General features: G+C 41.0%; 1 protein-coding gene across 1 annotated transcript in view; it reads right to left on the bottom strand.

Moving 5' to 3' along the window:
- The window catches only part of CDH17 (cadherin 17), a 71,439-nt gene that overhangs the window by 44,529 nt on the left and 2,139 nt on the right, over positions 1–24,771 (bottom strand). Inside the window, exons 2-3 of the mRNA XM_036065518.2 lie at positions 8,699–8,769; positions 3,070–3,168 (exon numbers count right to left, since the gene is read on the bottom strand). Of these exons, the coding sequence (XP_035921411.1) occupies positions 3,070–3,168; positions 8,699–8,746 (147 nt within the window). The 5' untranslated portion in view covers positions 8,747–8,769. The remainder of the gene's footprint in view (positions 1–3,069; positions 3,169–8,698; positions 8,770–24,771) is intronic.

Genomic DNA, 24,771 nt, shown 5'->3' with positions numbered 1-24,771 from the left:
ATGCTGGCTAACTGAACATAATAAAAAAAAAAAAAGAAGGTAATTTCCTCCACCTGATAAAGGGCATCTAAGAAAAACCCACAGCTAACCTTATAATTAATGGTGAAAGAATAAAAGCTTTCCCCCAAAAGATTAGAAACAAGAAAAGATTTCCCAATCTTGCCACTGTATTCAAGGTCCTAGGCAAGAAAAAGAAATAAAAAGCATCCAGATTAGAAAGAAAGAAGTAAAACTATCCTATTCACAGATGACATGATTTTATATATGGAAAATCCTAAGGAATCTAAAAAATTTATTACTGCTAATAAACAAGTCCAATAAGGTTGCAGAATAAAATATCAATATAAAAAATCAATTGTATTTCTACATGCAAGCAAAGAACAATCTAAAAATGATATTAAGAAAACAATTTCATTTATAACCCGATTGAAAAGAATAACATACTTCAGGATAAATTTAACCGAAGAAATATAATATTTGTAAAGCGAAAACTATAAAACATTGTTGAAAAAAATTAAAGAAGATCTAAATAAATGGAAAAACATCCCATCAAAATTAAAAGCCTTTGTGCTTCAAATGGCACTATCAAGAAAATGAGACGAAAATCCATAGAATGTGAGAAAATATTTGCAAATCATATATCTGATAAGGAGCTTGTATGCAGAATATATAAAGAGCTCTAACAACCTAATTAAAAAATAGGCAAAAGATTTCTCCAAAGAAGATATACAAATAGCCAATAAGCACATGAGAAGATACTCAACATCATTAGTCATTAGGGAAATGCAAACCCAAACCACAAAGAAAAAAATAATACCATTTCACCCCCATGAGGATAGCTGTAATAAAAAACACAGATAATAACAAGCATTGGCAAGGATGTAGAGAAATTGGAACCCGTATACAATGCTGGTAAGATTGTAAAATAGTTTAGTTGCTTTGAAGAACAGTTTTACGGTTCTTCAACAAGTTAAGCACTGAATTAACTATGACCCAGCAATTCCACTCCTAGGTATATATCCAAAAGAGTTGAAAACATATGTCCTCACAAAAAGTTGTACATGATTGTCCATAATAGCATTATTCATCATAGCCATAAATGTCCATCAGTTGATAAATGGCTATTGAAAATGTGGTATATACCCATACAATGGAATATTATTCAGCTACAAAAAGGGAATAAAGTATTAATACCTGCTACAATACAGATGAACTTTGAAAACATGCTAAGTAAAAGAAACCACACACAAAAGCCCACATGTATGACTCTATTTACATTAAATGCCCAGATAGGCAAATCTACAGATACTGAAAGTAGATTTGTGTTTACCAGGGGCTGGGAAGAGAGAATGGGGACTGTTAATAGATACAGGGTTTCTTTGAGGCTCGTGAAAATGTTCTGGAACTCGATAGTGGTGATAGTTGCACATCTTTGTGATATATTAAAAATCCATGATTTGTACATTTTAAAAGAGTAGACTTTATGGTGTGTAAGCTAAATCTCATTAGAAAGGGAAAAACTGACCTAGCTCAGATTTGTATCATACTATCTTATGATCTGGAAACCCCTAGGGTACTGAGCTAGTTGTAAATCCTCAATGAAAGAAGTCTGTGGCTGTTTAATTCTTTTTTTTTTTTTCTTTGTTCTGTTTTTTAAGATCTCTTACCAACCCAAGGACTAGTCTCATGGGGCAATGAGCTCGCTTTGTGTCTCCCAAACTCCAGGCAAGAATACGTCAAGTGGTGCTAAAGGAAGGGATCTGTACAACTCCTCCCACCACTGTAATGAAGAGTTCAAAGTGCATCTTACTACTAAGTTTGCTGCATCCTCTCCACATACAAAGATGGAGAAGGCATGGTATGCTTGACTAGGAGTCACGAGACCTGTTTTCTAATCTCAGCTCTGCTATTAACTTATTTAAGCCTCAGTGTCCTTATCTGTAAAACAAGTGGTTGGTACCAAAAGTCTCCTAGGTCTACAGAGATTCTGAGATCTTAGGAAGGAAATCCCCTTCATCTCCCACTCCTCTACTCCAACACACTCACCCATAAATAAGAAATGTTCAGCCATGACAACTGGCCAAAAAGAGATAGGCTTTGTAGGGTGGTTAATGGAAAAAGAACAGAAAAAGAAGTAAAGCAACTCAAGGAATGGGACCCTCAGAGACTGAAATCATCCTATCCAGCCAGTTTCTAGGTCTGTGAGGTGTGCAACTTTGGGATTGCCTCTATGTGGTCCTGATTCCATTCACTGGAATGTGGACCTGTGCTCACAGAAAACCTATTCGATACTGCCCATCCTTGGTACATGCTTTTCCCTCTGGCAGCACAGGGCAGGTGTTCAGCAACCCTCCATTGCTCCCACAGTACATGGGGTGGGGGTCATGGGCACACCCCAAAGGCTCATCAAACCATCCTCAACCACTCCAAGGCCAAGTGGGCTCCCCCAGAAGATTTCTGGTAAATGCAGGAGTATGTTTTTCTCCCTCCCCATTATATTTCCAGGATTTTTTCAGTGTCCTTTATAGCTGGAGTCTCTTATTCCCATCTAGAGGCCACCCCTCAGTCTGATGCTTTCTCAGTTATCTAACTACAGAAGATGACCACCTCCCAGCATGGCCAACCCATAGGCAAGGGCCCAGGGATGGGTTCAGAGGAGGTACTAAGGAAAAGCACACCATTCCAGTGCTACTCCAAAGAACCTGCATCTTCCAATGCTTCAAGCAGCATACTCATTGGACGGACAGTCAGGTGGCCATTCCACTCCAGAGGCTTGTTCTCTTCCCACCCTGGGGGAGAAGCAGAACCTATAGGTACCAAGCTCCCCACCCCAGGGAAGGGAGCACTCCCCCCAGACACAGTTGAAGAAGTCTGAATGAGAATGTCATGCACAAGCCCTCACAAGACCGAGGCACCCATCTCTCTGTTTAACTTAGCTTCTGAAATCATTCTTGATAATGAGATCTGCCATGCCTCTATTTTATTTCCTTCTATACAGTAGATTAAGGAGTAAAGTCCACTGCAAGAGCCTGTAAAATCAAGATAACAGTGATCAAGAAGAGCCATTACCTGGAATATGACTTGACTCACTTCTTGGCCTTCAAAAATAGAAAATGTCTTGGGTTCCAGGGGTCCACTAAACTTCCCCTCTTGGCTATATCCAATTGTCTGTTAAAAAAGGAAAGACAAAGAGAAAAATTGGCATACCCATCATTATGAATATATACGTGCCTCTCGCTGATTTTATTAAGGCTTCCAGGACTGATATATGAAACACAAGATTCTAAACTAGCTCAAAACAATGCAAAATGTAGTCAAAACAGGTGGAAAGAGATTTTTGATATTCTTGAGCTTCTACTATGTCAAGATGGCTTGCCATGAGCCTTACACTGTCTTTCTCATTTGACCATTCCAGCAATCACCGTATGGGGAGAATATTAACACTGCCATGTTACAAGTGAGGCTCACAGAGGTGAAGCTACTTGCGCAGAGTAAATTCCACAAGTGGCTGACAGGGCACACACAGGGGGGTCTGACTGAACCAGTTTCTATCTTCCCACAGTGCCACTCTGCCTTCTAAATACCACACAGTTTTATACCAGCTTCTTAAAACACCTCTCCTCTACTCCAGTTAGTTTATAAGAACATTTCTGGCAGATTGCCAGCACCCCACAGTTTAGTCACTTCAAGGACAACTGAATTTATAAGGGAGAGAAATATGTAGATGTGTTGAGTCCAGTGCTTACTCTGCACACCATTATATGGTACATTTTAGTCAAATCTGAGTCTGAATTTGAACTGTGACTTCAAGAAACACTTCCTGTTTTAACATTTGATTAGCAATCTATACTCATGTAGGAAAAAAAAAAAAGAACAAAATGTTTACTTTAAGCAGTAGCCCTACAATGTTTCTAAAGCCCAAAGCCCCTGAACTTGAGAGGCAAGCAGCCTCTGCAGACCCCCAAATCCAGGCTGGGATAGCAGTACGTGGTGGCTGCGACAGGGAAAAGAGAAATCAGTATGTGCTGAGCTCAGTCCTGAGCAGTTAATCCTGACAACAACTTGGGGACAAATTCTTACAGTTAGCTCCGTTTTACAGGCAATGAGACTAAGATGCTGAGAGGTGAAGCAATTTGCCCAGGTTGGGACGGGAAGCAGGATTCGAACCTACGACTGCGATGGGTGCTCTCAGCCACTGTGCCCCACTACCCACCAGAGGGAGCAAAAATGGCCAGGACAATCTGGCAGGAAGACAGGAGCATCAAGGATGTGCAGGAGGGTGTGACTCCCACTGTCCCCAGCCCAGGAGGATGAGGAGCCTACTGCAGCCCCTGCCATCCCTCCATCTTCCACCATGACTGTGCCTCTAAAGGAAGCTGAGCACAACGTGCGGCACACGCAGCGACAGCCAGCCATCAGCCCACCCACAAAGGGCACCGTCTAGAACGAGGGACTTAGCACCCATACCCAAAGCTGGTGTCCCCTCCTTCTTGTGTGATTCTTCAGGTCTCCAACTTGTGTAGAAACCAGGGGTGGGATAGGTTAGGATCAGAAGTATAATATGAGAAGTAGATGGTTCGGGAGCTAAAGAGGTAAAACCAAGAAAGTAAGAAGAACTAGGGGGAAGAGAACTTGGTTTTTTCCACTTCTTTAGGGAGAGCAAGTACACTCTTGGGATGGACATACTGAGAATAATAATCGGGATAAGAGTATGGGGGAAAAGCTTCCACTATGCCCCTTGGTTCACTGAATCTCGATTAACTTGATACCAGTTATCTGGCAAATGAAAACACAGAGGGCTTTGGAATCTGGTCTCCTCACCCTCAGAGTTGTAGCAGGCCCATGGACTAGCTGCCCCCAGCCATCGCCCACCTCTCTCCCTTGGGAAGCCAAGATGTCTCTTTCCCAGACTCCCCTGCAGCCATCAGGGCAGCCAAGTGACCCAGTTTTGGCTCATGAAACAAAAGGTGAAATCTGCTGGGGGAGTCCTGGTCAAGCTTTTATTTTCCCAATGAAAAAAGACAGATGTGGCTGGATTTGCCACCCCCTTCTCTGTTGTTCTTACTCAGACAATAGACCTCATGTCTATGGCTGTGGTGGTTGTCATGAAACCATGAAGGGACAAACCAACTCAAATAATGGGGGAGCAAAGAGAAAGAAGCTCAAGTCTCTGGTCACATCACAGAAATGCAAAACCTGCCTTGGGATGCCCACTTCGGGCTTCTTGTTATCTGAGGAAAAGAAACCTCTCCTTACTAAGCTGCTCCAAAGTTGAACTTCCTGTTGCCTATACTGAAAGCACTCTTAACTGACACAATAATTTTATAGACTTCTAGCTCATCAATTCCTTTTAAGGACTATCTTCCTCTGGGAGCTCCTTCTCCCTCATACTCCTTTTCCACATCTTCTCTGGAGGACGGGACACAAGAACTGGAGGTAGACGTCCGGGCACTGCCATGGTCGGTACAGGACAAGGGTGGTGCTTTTCTGTGAGGCCGCTACTTAACAGCAAACCGCCTTCGTCAACTTTGTGCTCACGTCAGCAGGGGCCAGTCTTTCAGCAGTTCACACCAGTGATGGCATCCAGAAGAAACCCCCATTAGTCAGTCTATCTCAGTGGCAAGGTTCAAAGTTGGGTTCTCATAACAGGACAGCAAATCTCCCTTTGTGTCATTAACATGGTTATCGAGGCTATAAAGATTTCAAAGTGCTTGTGCATGTCATGAGTCATCAAGCCATACCGCCAGAACTGGGAAAGACAGTGTGGGGGAACTGGTGAAACGAAAAGAGGGTCCATGCAGGAGTTGGAGGGATAATGCCCACCATCATGCACAAAGAGGTAAAAGGAAGGGAAGGGAACTGTCATTTTTTAATGTTTCCTGTGCAACAGCTGTGGGACTAGACCCCCACACCCACACACACCTATCATTTCTTCTGATCCTCAACAAGATCAGGAAAGTGTCTCCAGAGAAGTCCCACAGCTGAGACAGAGAATGTGGGATGAAGCCAGCTCTGTTGGACCACCAAGCCCCAATTCCGAGCCACACTGCTACCCTGCCTTCCAGGCCAGCAAAGGACACATGCAGCTGCCAGATGTGCCTGCCTGGTAGCCGTCCTCATCATACTTTCCAGCAAGACTTCTCTGCAGGGATAGATAGTATTTATGCCAAACTCTTATTCCTTTCCAGCAAGACTTCTCTGCAGGGATAGATAGTATTTATGCCAAACTCTTATTCCTTCTAGAAAAAGTATAATCCCAGGCAAAACTCTAGAGTAGGTGGCTTCTCCTTGATTTCTCTGCCTCCCTATTCAGCACACTTTCCCAAACCCAGATCATTCACTTGCTTTCTCTTCAGGGCCCTTGCAATATATTCATGCAATGTTTCTCACCCTCTCTGGGAACCAGTGCTCAGAAAAGAACAGGAAAACCACTGGCAGTATGGGATAAATGACTGGCAATCACTTCACATCGCTATCTCTGCTGAATAAAGCCTTATGCTGAAGGAAAGCTTCAACTAAACTTCCAGTCTTCACAGGAGAGGGTCTGGAAGCAGGGGTGGGTGGAGGCAGGAGAGAGAAGTGGCTCCATCCTAATGCCCCTGCAATCCCACCACACAGGTAGCAACCCGCCCCCGCAACCAGACACAGCTGTGCACGTGGCTATCTCCTGGACAAGGCTCTTGCTGCCAGCAGGGGTTTGGGCATTATTTCTTACTCTAAGTAGAAGTCCCACTGGGCTGCGATTAGAGAGAAGGAAAAATTATATCCCACCTTTTATCCAGAAAAAAAACTATGCATTTCCCATTCTCAGACAAGATAAGCCCACTAATATCAAATTATCATGACAGAATTTTCTCTTAAATCTTGTTGTCTCCTAATATAAGTCCATAATTATATATTTAATTTCCACCCTACTCCTAGCATGGTGCTATGTGCTGAGGCCACAGACATGACTAAAAGATAGTCCTCCTCATGGAAGTCAAAGTCCATATGAGCGTAGACACTGAATATTTAAAATGCTATAGTAAGGGGTGCCTGGGTGACTCAGTCAGTTAAGTGTCTGACTCTTGACTTCAGCTCAGGTCTTAATCTCAGGGTCGTGAGTTCAAGTCCCACATTGGGCTCCAGGCTGGGCCCAATATATGCAGTAGTAATAACAGCCAATAATAAGAATAGCCAATATTTATCCAGTGCTTAGACTGTGCCTGTCACCGATCCCAGGGCTCTATAAATGCATTATCTCATTTAATTGCCACAACTACCAAAAAGGCAAGTACTCTTATGAGATCCATTCCACAGGGCAAAAAACTGAGGTTCAGAGCTTAAGTAACTCACCCAAGCTCCTATCACTAGGAAGTGGCAGTGCCAGTTTTGTACCCAGGTCTGACTTCACTACCAGCCTGTGATAATATAGATAGCAAAGGGCATTTGAAGGGTGAGAAGAGGAGAGAAGTCAAGAGGAGATGTCTGACCTAGTCCTTACGCAGTCCTAGTGACAAGTTTTGAGCCCCGGGTCTGTGCAGAGGCACCTTGCTCATAAAATCTGAACTGTAGCTTCCCCTCCTCCCCCAAGAAGAAGGCTCTGGTTAGGTTTACAAGTCTGGCTCTATTTCATTCTGTAAATATTCTGAATTGTGAGGGTTCTAGAGGGCTCTCAGGAACTCAGAATTTGATGTTATTTTGGGGTCCCAGAAGAAAGGAACCAAGATCTGAGGTGTGAAGATCTAGTAACGTCCTTCTAAGGAGAAAGCAAATGCTTCCCCATAATCTTGCTTCATAATACAACAGATTGTTGGGTCAGTATGTGATCTTTTATGAGCCTCATGAATAAAACAACATTGGCACCCCACTATCTACCCAAGATCGAGGGCTGGGTCTCTCCAGGTTCCATCCAGCTCCAACTTGTAGAAGCCTGTCAATTGAGAGGGTTGGCTTAACAAATGGCTAAAGACAACTCTGACCAGAAAACTCCAAACCATATATGGGAAGAAAAGCACAGAGCAGAGCAGGGTTGAAAATAGAGAAAATGCTTTTCTTAATATTTCGGTGGTAATTTTTCACGGTCAAAGTAAAAAAAAAAAAAAAAAGCCAAGATTAAGGGACATAAACTAATATATACACATATACCTAGACTATATATACATATATACTGTATACAAAGACCAATATAGGCTTCAGTATACTTTTCTTTCCAGATTTCCTGAGCTATACATGAAGGTCTAAATATGAATGGACAGATTTGTTTTAAACCTTGTCCATTAAGTGGTACTGGCTTTTAAGAGCTGAGAAAAAGTACTTCCCCGGTTGCAGGATAGACATATGACTTGTAGCCATTTCACTGGGCAAACTACGGGTCCTTTGTATACAATTTAATTTTGATAGACCTTTTTTAAGTCATGGTAATCATTGTTTCCCTGGTATGAGGTAGAAAATGTCAGAAAATATTCTAGTAAATAAATAAAGAACATCCTCGGGGCACCTGGGTGGCTCAGTCGTTGGGCGTCTGCCTTTGGCTCAGGTCGTGATCCCGGGGTCCTGGGATCGAGCCCCACATCGGGCTCCCTGCTCCTCAGGAAGCCTGCTTCTCCCTCTCCCACCCCCCCTGCTTGTGTTCCCTCTCTCGCTGTGTCTCTCTCTGTCAAATAAACAAATAAAATCTTAAAAAAAAAATAAAATAAAATAAAGAACATCCTCTTACCAAATACAGTATAAGGAGACACAAGCAATGCAGTTGGGCTTGCATCATTGCTGTTTTCTATATTGAAACTCCTGTGAATAAACCAGAGAATAAAAGTGATTAGTTACCAGTCTGTTAAAATCCTGTCTTTCCAGCCAGAAAGGATCATTGGACAATATCCAGTTATAAGCCTAGTAGAATGGGATCACTAAAGGCCAGCTTCTTCTCTTTAGGGAACAACCCAGTCTTCCAGAAGCTTCATGATACCTCATCCAGAGGAACACACAAGTCAACATCTCAAAAGAAGCTCATGGTAATTCTATTTCTTTAACTGCTTCGCTTTATTATAATCTTCTCCACTTATAGGTCTTAAATGATAGAAAAGAAGTATAGTTTTCACTTTTATTATATGCATGGGAAAGATATGTTTGGGCAAATGCCAGGATAACTAGATATTAACATTTTAATGGTTCTGATTCAAAGCGGCAAATACATGAGATTCCTCAAACAGAAAGAACTCAAGAATGTTCACAGTCCTTCATTCAAAGACCTCACCAGCCAAACTCTGGTCTTCTAAACATTGTTGTTAACTAGGCAATATGCCTAAGGAAAAGGTATACTTTTTATTACTCCAAAAGCAACCAAATAAGAATACGAACTCTGTCCTTATTCTCTTCTGTTTGGTATTATTTTTCCTTTCTTTCTTGTGGCTTCACATTTTTTAGAAATTATAACTTTCACCCTGAGACACATCATGACTAACTGATTTTAAGATCTGATATAAATTTTCCACATGGCCTGTAAGGCAAGGCTGTTGCCTGTCATAATACTGGACTGCCAACCAAAAGATCAACAAAATGAAAAATGCACTCATTTCACTAAAATTCCAATCGCTTCATTATCTCTAGGGACTAAGGGTGATCCTGGTTTACCGTTTCATCTTTTTCTTTCTTTCTTTTTCTTTTTTTTCCTTTTTCTACATTGCATTTATCCCACTAATATACTCAGCATGAAAAAAATGGTTACTGAAATTCTAACCACTCTAAAAATGTAGTCCCTGAAATTTTTTAATTCCTTACATTTGGATAGCTTATATTAGAACTTTAAAAAGGTAAAAGCACTATCCCATTTTAGCCTCACAAATGCTACAAATGCCCTGGGAGATAAAGATAGAAATAAGCATTTATTAAGTATCATCTATGAGGTAGATTTGGGGAGGGGCTTTTACCAACAGCATAACAGTGGTGTAGACAACGGATTCTGAGTCAGAAAGCCTGGACCAGAAACCCAGCTCTACCTTTCACTAGCTGTGCGGGTATTACCACTTAATTTCCCTGCGCCTCAGTTTCCTCAAACAGAAAATACACCACAATTGGGGCGCCTGGGTGGCTCAGTTGGTTAAGCAACTGCCTTCAGCTTGGGTCATGATTCTGGAGTCCCGGGATAGAGTCCCACGTCGGGCTCCCTGCTCAGCGGGGGGTCTGCTTCTCCCTCTGACCCTTCCCCTCTCATGCTCTCTGTCTCCCATTCTCTCTCAGATAAATAAATAAAATCTTTAAAAAAAAAAAAAAGAAAAGAAAATACACCACAATTGCTCAATAATAAACATGTGAGTTTCTCACGGACAGGATGAGTTAGGAAACGTTATACTAATTTTATATAGGAGGACACGGAGATTCGAAGTTAAGCAATTCGCCTAGTACATAGGTAGGAAGGGACATTGCCATGCTTCCAGCCAGATCTGTCAGAGCCCAAAGACCCAGACCTCTTTTAACTCTTTCTACGGTACCGTAGGTAGCGTGGGAGCTGCTGAGATACGGATGTAGGCACAGAGAAACCGAGATATGAAAAATGTGTATGTTGTTTCTACATGCTAAAGCCGGGAAGCAACCTTTCCCAAGGTTCTATAGCTATTTGAAGGAAGAGCTAGGATTAAAACCCTTCAGGACAGTCAGAGTCATAAACTCGGTGAATGTTTAAAAGTTAGCTTTTGCAACAGAATTAATTTGGTCGTTGTGTATAAACATCATTTTAGAATTGGCTCATTATCCTAAACACAAGACATTTTTCTATGGCTTTCAACTGCTTATGTGGTGTGGAGACCCATGGAAATAAATAACAATGGCGGGCTCTAGCATACTGCAATATCAAATAGGTAAATGAATAAATTATTAAGTCTAACTCGGTTTTTTTTTGTTTGTTTGTTTTTTTATCTAGCGAAATGCACATGATCAGCTTGTAAGAGGAGAAATACAGACGATAATGGCGCATTTGGGGATCATTCTCCTCAAGCTCTTCAGCATTCAAGAGTTTTCAAGTACTGGTCCCCAACTTACTCTTCCAGCCTTATCTCCCACTCCCTTCCCACACTCAGTAACGCTGTCTACCCGGACGGACTCTGTACCCTGAGCCTTCCTGCCTCCACTCTTTGGCACTTGCTGCCCACCCCGCCCAGCACGAGGCCAGCTGGGATAAATGGACAGTCAATATTTGCATCAGGAAGTTGGATGGAGGTTGTCCTTCCTCACCTCTACATGTACTACGGGTCATACCTTACCTTCTAGGTCCAAATTGTTCATTGATTTTAAAAGCACTGAATTACTATAAAAAGCTTCTCTCATATGACAGATCCTGTGCTAAGAAGCGGGATAACCAAATAAGGGGTAGAGAGTCTGCCTTCATGGAGTTAGAGCCCAAATCGTACTTCCTTCATGAAATCTTTCCTAATTTCCAGCCAGAAGTGTCTTCCTCTCAAAGCCCCTCCTGACTGCATTTTTTAAAATCATTTATTTATATATCTGTGTTATTGCCTGTACTAGAAAACAAAATCCTTCAAGGCAGAGGCCTTATTTTTAAAAGTTTTTTGAACCTCTCACAGTTTGTCAGGCGATGCTTTGCATATATTAATCCCTCAACAGATGTTTGTTAAATTCTAAAACATTTTAATTATCTAACAGTGATATCCTATGAATTTGTCCAATCTATAAGAGCTTTCGGAATAAACATAATATGTTCAAGGAAACTAATTTGAGATTTAAAGATTTGTTTTGATGCAAAGTAATAAATTTTTATTGTCGATGAAAAGGGTCTCTTCTCTTTTAAATACACTAACAGATTTCTGCTCAGTAAATAGGTTAAAAACTGGCTGATACATATCATCTCTTCTTAAACTGATTTTTTAGTGCTTTTAATCTCCCAAAGACATATACACTGAATGATAGAAAAACAAATAAAAATAAGATAAATGACTTATTTTAGTCAGATGCTCAGACAGGCCACCATCTGGGATGTTTTAAGGAATCTGAAAAGTGAAAGTAGCAATGCACTTATCCTTTATTTTGTCATTTACACTTAGTCTTATCCCTCACAGAGAGGTTTCCAGTGGGAAGTAGAAGTAATTGCTTTTTCCACCGCCATGCCTAGGGTTCCATGACTCATTTGCAGACCGATCTACAACCCCACGGTGCGGCTGTTGGGAGCACGGACCCCGGAGTTCAACCAGCTGGCTCCCCCACCGACCTGTGTCTACTCAACCACAAAGCAAGGATGATCAGAGTACTTACCTGTGAGATTTAGGAGGTTCAATGAGTTCATATTTTGAACAGTGTTTGTTAAATAAAAATTCATCCAGCCACCCCCATGTGCATCGTCTGAACTTTGAACATTGTCCTACAGGACGTCTCCTTTCATAGTCCCTGGCTTTCGGTGGCCCCGATAACGAGACTGCTCAAGAAGCAGCCTTCCCAGCAACGTCCTCACGACCAAGTGAAGCGGTGAGGCAAAGCCTTTATACCCGTGCGTCCAGGCAAACCGCACTACTGCAGGGATTATGCCAGAAGGGGACTTTAGCCTCTCAAACAAGTCTTGCTTCTATTTCCTTTTTGCATGGACATAATTCCACTAATGACTATCACATCCTGGATCATACTATTGCTGGAGGGAAAGCATAGTTTATAACTGAAACTGCCTAAAACCACCAAGCCACACACACTTGATAGATTTCCTCATGAACACTACTTAGAAAAGGATTGGAGCACATTTCTAGATAATTCAGTGACATTCTACCTGAACTACCTGAAAAGGTTGAATACAACCATGTGCTTGGAATTTGTGCTATTTGTTGGGGTTTCCCTCAGGCACAAGGACTAAATTCAGACCGTTTCTATGGCAACTATCTGAGAGGCCAAGCACATCCTTAGCAACACAGGTCAAAGGTTTTTTGAGGGGCGGGGGGTAGGATTTTTGAAAAGCCACCACCACTTGCTTTTAACCGTGAACCACTGACAAATACAGAATCCGGGCTGCTGGCCTTGTTGCTTCGGGCTGATTCACCACAGCCCACAAAACACACCTCCCCCCGCACCCTGCATCTGTGTCCAGCTGGAACAACAATGCAAAGGCAGCTAACACTTACTGAAAACAATTTGCCACACACCTGTTAAGACTTCTATATGCATTACCTTATTGATTTCTCATAAGAACCTTATGAAGCAGGTACTATTAAAATCTACCTCTTAGCAAAATTCAAAAGGTGAGGGTCAGAGAAGTCGAGAGACTTGCCCAAGATCACACTGCCTGGCTCATTCCATACTTATGCTCTTATTCATAAACATAATAAGACATCTAGTATCACTTCATCCATTACACATCTTCCCAAAAATTCAAAAAAGTTTTTCTTTTTTCTTTTTCTTTTTTTGAAAGAGAGAGACAAAGATAACGGGAGTAGGGGAGGGGCAGAGAGAGAGGGAGAGAATCTCAAGCAGACTCCACGTTCATGGCAGAGCCCAACACGGTGCTCAATTTCACGACCCTGAGATCATGACCTAAGCAAAAATTAAGAGCGGGATGTTTAACCAACCGAGCTACCCAGGGGCCCCATTTTTTAATTTTATTTATTTATTTATTTATTTATTTATTTATTTGAGAGCGCAAGAGAGCATGAGCAGTGGGGCAGAGGGAGAGGGACAAGCTGACTCCCCACTGAGGAGGGGAAATTTGAATACTGAGACACACGGGGAGGGAAGACAATGTGGACACATGGGACAAGATGGCCATCTACAAGCAGAATGGAGGGGCCCCAAACAGACCCTTATGGCCTTCTGAAGGAACCAACCCCATGGACACCTTGACTTTGGATGTCCAGCCTCCAGAACTATGAGACAATACATTTCTGTTGTTCAAGCAACCCCATCTGTGGTGCTTTGTTATGCCAGCCCATCAATTTAAATACCCCAAGGAACACTGGTTTTGACTGAGAAAGGCACCGCCATTCCAGAATAGAGGTGGCCTCCAACAAGGCTATGTTCAGTTATTACACATGCAGTGCCCACAGTATCTCAGGGGTCCACTCGAAGCTTGATTAATTCTCCTGCTGGGTTCCATTTCCTCCAAGAGGCATTTTAGACACTCCTGTCATTTCCCCATTTATCTGAGTAAGGATATGTAATTTCTAGGTCCCAGGTCTCCAAACCTTCAATAACTCAACACACAAGCATCGATTTCTCCCCCTTGCAAAAAGCTCAGTGATAGGCAAACCTTAAATAGAGTTAGTCATCTCTCATCCTTTAAAAAAAAAAAAGGCATTAAGGTCTTTGAATTCAAATAATTTTCCCTGCTCAAAGGTTGAACTATGCATTTCCAAAGAACAAAGAAAGTGCAGGAGGAGAGGACTAGAAAATTTGTTTTCAAATATCATAGGTGATGTGGGCAGGAAAGGATGTGACTAGAATTCATAATACCGCCAGGACCAAACAGCGCTACATACCCTGTGTGCCCTTAATCATGCCTCTGCACTGTATATTGCTAAGAGCAGCATAAATTATAAAGCAAGGCCAGATATGAATAAAGATCAGATTAAAAGCCTGCTCGCACCATTGCTCAGCAAGTAATGTTCAGATCAATCATGCCCATCTTTTTGGTCTCGCTCGCAAATCTCTGGCACCAATTACATCTCTTCAGGTTTAGAAAAATCACAGGACGATCTGACCGATTTGCAATCTTGACAAATTAGGGACCCAATTAAAGTGGCCATTAGTAAGCTAGAAATAAACAGGCAGGCATAAAAGCAAGGCTGCTGCCTCGTATTTCAGACTGATTTAGGAGGAAGGAAGGAAGACAAGGAGGGATGGATGTCCCCGACTCCAACACACAAATATAAGCACTCTGGTCTCTCACTAAGCTTTTGTAATGTAGATATGCCGGTCTTTCAGTATATGCAAATCTGGATTTACACACATACAAAACTGAGGGTGATTATTTGTTGTATCGATGGGCTCATGGTCAGATGAATGGGCTCATGAGAGATACATGCCCCCCCCCACAGGACTTAAAAAGTTTTAAGTCTATATGATCAATTTAAATACAAATTACTACCGTAATTATTCTTATTAAAGAAAAAATGAGCTCTAAGGAATATTTTGAGACCTGTGTTTAAGCTTATTCCTGGCTAGCCTTCATTCCGCCCAACACTCCCCGGAAGTGAGTAAAGGAAGGGGGAGCTCCCCTCAGAGCCACACACAGTGCCCAGCCCTGAATGAAAAGGGGGGGCGGGGGGAGGTGACAGGGAAGGGAGGCCTCCTCATGAAGCAGGTGGCTATCTAGCCAGGGTGCTTCCCTGACGTCTGGAGCAGGCAGGCAGCAAGGACGTCAGCGCTGAATGCCCTGTGGTATCCAGGTTTACACCTCAGAAACCCCAGGAGGAAGGGAGGGAAGAGTTTGCTTTCGTTCATATCTGTCAAACATCATAAGGGCCTTCGCTGGCCTAAAGAGGAGCATAGGAATCACTATTTCTCATAAAAGATGGCTTAATTTTTTTTGACAAAGTGTTTCCTCCTGTATTATACAACAGTTATCTGTGTCTTATAAAGCATACAGATCAGCATTTTGTCAAGATAATAAAATCACACATTCTGTCCTTAGAAATTCAGTATGAGGTAAATCTGAATTAGATTTCATCCCATCGGGTTTAGACACAGAGATTAAAACAAAACAAAACAAAAATCCCCCAAACACTTGCTGTAATACTAGCTCATTTATAAAGTAGCCTGGAGGCAAGGATTCTCATGACAAAAATGTACAGTTATGCAGTGTGGCAGGTTCACTTCTAATCCCTGTAGTAAGATCATAATTGACAATTGTGGCGGGCAAGCGAGTCAAAGAAAAATTAATTTAATTCTATCTTCATAAAGAATACCATGCCACTATGATATCTCACTCATGAGTTAGTTTTCTTTAGTTGAAAAAAAAAAATTTTTTTTTAATTAGCTAGTATTTTATGAGCATTTACTAAGTTAAGCACTCTGGACAACTTATTTCATTTAAATAGCACGGCAGTCGTGTAAGGTAGGTCCTGTCGTCATCCTACAGGGAAGGAAACGGAGCTCAGAGAGGTTCAGGATGGGGTGCCTATCTGACTGCAGAGACCATGCACAGAACCCTCCCTGTGAGGAAGAGGTGTTCATCCTTAGTTTAAACATTCTTAAAGAGCACAAATCTACCATTTTGACTTCTCTTTGTCTCTTCCGCAAGAACACAAGTCTTAATGTTTGAAGATAATTAAAATATGGTAAGAAATTATTGATTCAGACTATCAGAGAACAGAGAATTCAGTATGTTAGTCTTCCAGAATCTTTTAAGAGAAATTGAGTTTTCTTTGTGCCATATACACAATAACCAGGTATAGCTTGGGCTGTTATATATGTTTAAGTGAAAAATCAACTTTTTAAAATATGTCAACCACCAAGTAAATATGTTTTTATTACATTTATATTTAATGTACCTCTGTAAACATTTCTGTTTGTTCTCCCATGTAACAGACAGATATTCCTGTAACAAACTAAGCTACTTTTCTCTTGTTGAATCAATGAGTAGACCACAGAATGAGCCCCAATCTAGGTTCGAGACCAGGGATTTCTGAATGAATCCAATTTTATGCCAACAATTAAATCTCTTTATGCCTATCCATGTAAACTAAGACCCATAAAAGCACTTGTTTGTTGGCCTTTGGAGAGATGGGCCTGATGATTCATGCTCAGCTCTCCTTCTCAGAGTCATCTCTCTTAATGTGGAAGAAAAGTGGGGGCACATTCTCCTTTCCAGAGAGTTCTTTTGACAACTGAATAGGAAGTTGAGTTTCTGCCACCATATATTTTGCTTTTTATAAAAGAAGGGAGGAGGGGGTGCCTGGATGGCTCAGTTAGTTGAGCGTCCCACTCTTAATTTGGGCTCAGGTGATGATTTCAGGGTGCTGGAATTGGTCGGACTCCATGCTCAGCAGGGAGTCTGCTTGAAGATTCCCAACTCTCCCTCTGCCCCTCTTCCCATTCTCATGCTCTCTGTCTCTCTAAAGTAAATGAATAAAATTTTTAAGAAGAAGAAGAGGAGGAGGAGGAAGAAGAAGAAGGGAGGAGGCACAGGAAATGCAAACTTCACCTGGAACAACAATGACTTTTCCCAGGGGTCATCTAGGCAAGTTTCAAAGGATGCCACACCCACACCTCACCAGAAGACTTATCCAGTTGTCCCTTAAACAACTCAAGGGTTAGGGGCACTAAAGCCCTGTGCAGTCAAAAATCCGCATACAACTTCTGACTCTCCGAAACCTTAACAACTAATAGCCAGCCTGCTGTTGACAGGCAGTCCTACTAATAACATAACCAGTCAATTAACACATATTTTCTGTTATATGTATTATATATTGTATTCTTACAATAACGTAAGCTGGAGAAAAGAAAATCTCCATCTCCCTCACGACCCTGAGATCATGACCTGAGCTGAAATCAAGAGTCTGACACTTAACCAACTGAGCCACCCAGTTACCCCTAACACTTGAACTTTCTAAAGGAGAGAGCTAACATTCATTGAACATCTACCACATGGCAAGCAATATTCCGAACTTTTTACAAGCGTGTCTAATTTAGTCTCACAACTACTTGGTTAGGCAAGTATCTCCATTTTATAGATGAGAAAATTAAGGTTCAGGGAGCTTAAGCAATCTGCTCAGTGCTCGCTGGCTGGTAAGTGATGAAACTGGCCTAACCCATCTGCCCAACCCTGAAAACTCATAAACTCTACACCCTGCAATCTGCAATAAACCCTCACTCAGCAAAAGACACTTCGTTTCCTGGTGAGAGCTGAATATTGTCCATTTTCCTTGTCACCTAAATGTGCTTTCTTTTTCTTTTAAACTATTTTTCACTTGCTATCTAAGTTTTTAAAGAAAAATAAAAACAAGAAAATATCAGAGGATGCACTGCCTTCCTAATCTCCTCCTGAGCATCCCCCATCACAGAGAGCATCTGTCCCCAAAAAGTCACCCATAATAAAGAAAAACCAAGACCAAGGCAGAGACTGGACCTTTGAAGACACAATAAACTGTACACAACTTGACATCTCAAAATGATCACTTGTTAGCAAACGGCACATCCACCAACAAGCTGGAAAGAAGCACCAAAAGCTGACCAACACACACAGCAAGGCTTGCTCTCCCAATTGGGAAGGCAGGTCTGTCTCTCAGTTTTCAAGTCTTATATTCAATACTTTTAAGAAAGGGTTTCTTTTCTCCTATGCATTTCCCCTCCCCCACTGTGTCCCAGACAGTCCTAACAATCCTAAATTGAATCTCATTCTCTGAGAAATAGATAGAATGTTCATTTGTTGAAGACCACATCTGAGAGATGACACTTTGTAAGAATGAGATTCCAACTCTGATTTTTAGAATACAGAGCCCCAGAGCATCTTAGGACTAGGCACTTTTATATTTTAATCACAAAGAGTGGGTATAACACTCATTGAAACAACCCCAACTCCATCATTCCTTTATTTCCACCGTCAACCTTGATCCAACCGAAGTCACTTCGTTAAATAAATTTATAGAATGGGGAGTCTAGTGAAAAGAAACCAAAAAAGAAACTATGCTCCATAAGCAAATCTTATCACACCGAGAATAAACTTCCCTCCCCTTCCCAGCCACATAGCACCCTTCAAGGAATAAATTTGTCCAGCAACTTCTTAAGTACTCCCCCTCCACCATCTATTTTGTCATTCTTGAAGAAGTACATTATCAACATGGTTAAGACATGTCAACCCTTACCTTTCCGTAAGTAAATAACAAAATGGTTGTTAAAAGTTATTTTCTCCCATTCAGCTGTTGAGACTCTTGCTGGGGCCTGAGAATCTCCCTGGAGAACACTCCCTTTGCACTGCTCTGCTTCCCCAGCCTCTCCCTTCACCTTCAGTCAAACATTAACCATCAACTGGTTTTATTGATTCTCAGGAGCCATCAGATGTCATAAAAGGTATCATTATAATCACTACAGAAAAGAAGTGGGTTTGTACCAAAAGAAGCTAATTCACACCCAATACATCTCCAATCAGGTGTCTGAATTTTTGAATGCAGAGAAGTAAATTAGAGGACAAAAGGAAGTTATAGTGGGAAAACGTTCTATGTATTCACCTGCCTCTAGAGTTTTAGCTCCATGACATCAAGACAGTTTGTCCATATTTTGTACACCTGACATTTAGCATAGTGTCTGCATAGAAGACACAATTAACAAATATTTGTAAATTCCATCTCAAATACAGAGCGCAGGGCACGACGTCTGAGCAATGACGCAGTTCACTGATAACGACTGGAGAGACGTAAGAAATAACTCAGAAGGTGTAGCCAAAGATGCAAACTGGGGGTGCCTGCTTCTGAAGTTCAAGGGTCCTCTTCAAAGTCTGCATGAAACAACTAGTTGTCGCCTTCCCCGCAAACACACACAAGTCCTTCACAATTCTGAGAATAGATTTACCTATAAAGCAAGTTACTTACACTCAAAATGAGGTTTCCAATTAAACAAAGCCAATAGCCCCAGATTTCTGAAGTCAAGGTGTCCTTGAGACTGATTTCTGATTCCCATCTCTCAGTCACTCTGGAAATCCACACTGGAGAATCAATGTCACTTTTGTGTCAAATGTGTCACACTTCATCCTGTTTCTGTTGACCTTCTGATATTCATTTCTGGGCTCCTCCTGAGCTGTGTTGTGCTTTCCATTTGTCTCTAGGTGTGCATCTAGCATAGTGAAAGAACAAGAGCACAACCCACTGTCTAGATGGACTTCTTCCTTCTCAGATCCCTTAAGAAGACCAGGATTGCTCTAAGCCTCATTTATCTTGAGAACCTTGAAAGTGAAACCATCTCATCATATGCCAGTGGTTTAGCATACTCAGTGGATCAGCAGGGCTAGGAAAAATCATTCTCCTTTGTCTGACAGCCAACATAACTGTTTAAGGAAATGAGGTCAGTGAGGCTAAGCAATTCTCAAATTCACAACACCTCTGCCCTCCCATTAGTTAAATAAAAGGACCTTGTTCTATAAAATCAAATAGCTTCCCTTGTATGTTTCACTTCCTGAAATCAATGGCAAGACTCTCACCGGGATTGTTCTAAAAGGAGTTTGCTTCTTTAGAAACTTTTAAATAATGTATGTAAAAAAGAACTTTTAAATCTATAAAGTGTTTTTTTAAAGATTTGTTTATTTGAAAGAGAGAAAGAGAGCGCACGGGCACACATGAGCAGGGGCGGCGGGGTGGGAGTGGGGGGGGGTAGCAGCAGACTCCCTGCTGAGCAGGAGCACAATGGCGGGGGGGGGGGGGGGGGGGGGGGCGGGGGCTTGATCCCAGGACCCTGGGATCATGACCTGAGTCAAAAGCAGATGCTTAACCAACTGAGCCACCCAGGCGTCCCTCTATAAAGTGTTTTTTTTAAGTATATATACATATGTATCACTTTTAGTCATCCTTTCTCAGCAGTAATATACAACTATGGTCATGACATATTGGTTTATTAGTTTAAAAATATGTTTTCTCATTTAATCTTTACAACATGTTCACAAAATAGATTCCATCTTATAGAGAGAAAACAAAAGTTTTACCTTTTGCCCAAGTCACACAGCCTGTGATTACAGAATTAGGACTCCAACCCTAGTCTGTCTGATTCAAAGTCCAACCTATTCACCACAACCATAGAATCTGCCAAATTATTGTCCTTCTAGTTCCATGTGAGTAATAAGGAAATCCATAGGAAGAAAGGCCCCTGTATGACACCTTCCTGATGGAAGACAGCAAAGATCCTAAATTGGGTTTCCCTATACATTTTATGCTACTTCTAGCCTCTAGCTTCCAAGTCAGAGAAGCAGGTTGATTAAACTCTAAAAGGCCAAAACCACCCATCAGAAAAATCAACAGGTGATCGCATCTCTAAATTATAAAGGCTTTTCCTGTGCTCTCCAGGATAATGGTTTAGCATGGTCTGAGAGCTGTGTGTTTCATCATTATAAATTATATATATTTATAATTTATAAAATTGCCTGGATTTTATCATTCCATATGTTCTGCCTTTTGTTTCAGGATGAACACCACCGCATCTTAGGAATTCATTTTCATGCAAAAATGAAACATTGCTAGTTCAATAGTTTAATACTGACTCAGTAATAATGGGAATAAAGAAAATTTAATTGGTAAATTACTGATTCCCTTTATCAAAGCAAAGGAGATATAAATGATTTATATGACAGAAACAAATGAAGTATTGAAAAGATTTGGGCAGATACTTCTAACTAACAGATTCATGGTGTTTAAAACATTTTAGCACTTTTGTCTAATGTTTTAGCCATTCCTTGGACATTAGCCCTAGAAAATGTATCAGTAATGTTGCAATTTATCAACAATGCGAGTTAGCAAGGAATAAAGTTAGGATTGCCTCCCAGATAAAAACTCCATGAAAATTTGGAATTATTCTTAAAATTCTAAGTATGTTACATTTCTAATATTTTTACTCTTGACAACTCAAAGTAAATGAAATCTATGAATGCTAAGTTTTTCCATCTTTCATGCACTTGCATTTTAACATCTACTTTGTGTGTTACATAGCATGTATTTTGAGAGCATTTTATCATGAGTTTATCAACACACAAGCCTCACCGAAGAGAAGTGTACAAAAATATTTTTTAATTACTTATTTAATATCTGTCTTGCTCTTGTTAATGATGGCACAAACTTTGTCTTCCGTGAGCACTCAGTAAATACTTTTTAGAATCGAACTCATTTCAGTTGCTTAATTCAATAATTCCAAATAGTCAGACTACATGCAGCCTCCACCAACGCTCACAGGAACCCAAACAAGTAAAGGATTTCACACCCTCTCACACCAATATTTTGCACCTTTTGTTTCAAATTCATTTAGTGAAACGAGGAGAAATTAATTTTCTGCTAGTGAATGTTTTAGGCAGAAGCAAGATTTTCCCTGGTTACTTTCACTGGCCAGGACAGTGTCCATTTTCTGATAAATTTAAGCAACACAGCTCTCTTTTATGTAGCTCGATCCTTGTCTCTGGGTTTGTTTGAGTCCGGGTTTTTGTGTTGTTGCTGTTGTTTACAGAGCCAGTGGAGGGGGGCAATTTTCCAAAGCAGAACACTTTCAGGAACTATTAAATGATTTAAGACTCAGCTCAAATAAATCACTAATTCCAAGTAGGAAACACTAAACCATACATCATGCTGTTGAAAAACTTAGCTGACAGCCACCTGTGCTCATCCTAAAAGTATTCAAAAAAGACAGTTTGAGGCTAACAAAGGTTGGTGTATTTCCCCTCACTACTTAGACAGATGTGGACCCAGTTTGCGGTTGTTTCTTTCAAGAATACTTTAACTCCATCTGTAGCTGGTTGCTCCAGGCAACGGCCCAAGAGAAGAGGTCCTTAATCTGGCTCTAGTTACCGTGTTGTGAAACTGCTGACGAATCCTATGAATGGAATGGTTAGTAAATATCCCCATCATCAGCCATACAGTGGACAAATGTCTTATAGAGCTTTCTAAACCTGGAGAGCTTATTAAAACTGGGCCTTACACAATGAGATCCTAGTTCGGTAGGTCTAGGATGCATCCCAGGAATGAAAACTTTTTAAAGCACTCTGGAATTCTGATGCAAGTGATCACAAGAACCCTTGTGTGAGAAACACAAGCTTAGGGATCCTGTGCTTTATCTGTTAGTAAATATTCTTTAGCAAAGCCCACACTTGAGATTAATTTTCCCCCATTATTTAGGATCCATTTCTGCAGGATCTGTCTCAGACAACAATGCCGTTGGTTTGATATTGTACCTGCAGATCGGATCCAGCAGATCCAAATATGCACATCTTCCCTCAGATACTTTTTCTCGATCTATGGAACTTTTTGTTTGACCTCAGATTTTCTTTAAATTCCAAGAAATTACAATAATCTTGTCGGTTTTCTGAGACCTAGCTCTATCTCCCTTATCAGATTTCACCAGTGTGAGTCTTTGCACATATCCAGTTCACCCTTCAGACTGTAGCGTCTGGCTTCCAGCTCCTCTACCCCACTCTAGCCCACCTCTATCGCCATTCTCTGTTGGTGGGTCTCTCATTAGACACCAAAGTGTTGGGACTGCCTCTGAAAATTTTGTCCTTAGGAAGTATTTCCTGGGGGTGGGGAGAGTAGTCTTTTTTATGGTAATCAAACAACTGGATATCCACATGCAAAAGAGTGAAGTTGGACCCCTACCTCACACCAAGTCAGAAAGACTAACTCAAAATAGATCAAAACACTAAATGTAAGAGCTAAAACTATAAAAGTCTTAGAAGGAAACAGTGGTAAATCTTCATGACCTTGGGTTAGTCAATGGTTTCTTCAAATAACAATAGAAATAAACAAATTGAACTTACTGAAAATTAAGAACTTTTGCTTCAAAGAACAGTATTAAGAAAGTGAAAAGAACTCACAGAATGGGAGAAAATATAGCAAATCTCTTATTTAAGAAGGAATTGTATCTAGAACATGCTAAAAAGATCTTTTTTTAAAAAAAAAGATTTTATTTATTTATTTGACAGAAAGAGCACAAGCAGGGGGAGCTGCAGGCAGAGAGAGAGGGAGAAGCCAGCTACCTGCCAAGCAAGGAGCCCAGTGCAAGGCTCGACCCCAGGATCATGACCTGAGCTGAAGGCAGACACTTAACAACTGAGCCACCCAGGCACCCCAAGAATATGCTAAAAAAAAAAATCTTACAATAAAAACCCAATCAACCATCAACAGATGAAGAGATAAAGAAGATGTGGTATATATATATATATATATATATATATATACCATGGAATATTATGCAGCCATCAAAAAGACGAAATCTTCCCATTTGCAATGATGTGGATGGAACAAGAGGGTATTATGCTAAGCAAAATAAGCAAATCAGAGAAAGATATGTATCATATAATCTCACTGATACGAGGAATTCTTAATCTCAGGAAACAAACTGAGGGTTGCTGGAGTGGTGGGGGGTGGGAGGGATGGGGTGGCTGGAGGATGGACATTGGGGAGGATATGTGCTGTGGTGAGTGCTGTGAATTGTGTAAGACTGATGAATCACAGACCTGTACCTCTGGAACAAATAATACATTATGTGTTTAAAAAAAAAAAAAAGATAGTAGGAAGGGAAAAATGAAGGGGGGTGGAATCGGAGGGGGAGACAAACCATGAGAGACTATGGACTCTGAGAAACAAACTGAGGGTTCTAGAGGGGAGGGGGGTGGGGGGATGGGTTAGCCTGGTGATGGGTATTAAAGAGGGCACGTATTGAATGGAGCAATGGGTATTATATGCAAACAATGAATCATGGAACACTACATCAACAACTAATGATGTAATGTATGGTGATTAACATAACATCATAAAATAAAATTTAAAAAAACAATCAAAATGGACAAAGGATTGGAACAGATATTTTTTTAAGAAGGTATACAAATAGCCAACATGCACATGAATTGAGGCTCCACATCACTCTGCATCAGCAAAATGGAAATCAAAACCACAGTAAGATACTACTTCACACCTGTTAGGATAGCTATAATAACAAAGGCAGACGATAACAAGTATTGGAAAGGAAACAGAGAAGTCAGAATCCTCATACACTTCTGGGGGGAATGTAAAATGATACAGCAACTTTGGGAAATAATAATGAATGTTTCCTCAAAAACTTAAACATAATGTTACCATATGACCCAGCAATTTCACCCCTAGGTATCTATCCAAGAGAGATGAAAAC

The sequence above is a fragment of the Halichoerus grypus genome, chromosome 5 (assembly GCF_964656455.1).
Source record: "Halichoerus grypus chromosome 5, mHalGry1.hap1.1, whole genome shotgun sequence".
NCBI classification, from domain to species: Eukaryota; Metazoa; Chordata; class Mammalia; order Carnivora; family Phocidae; genus Halichoerus; species Halichoerus grypus.
The sequence above is the reverse complement of the archived record's forward strand: the minus strand, read 5'-3'. Positions and strand labels throughout refer to the sequence as shown.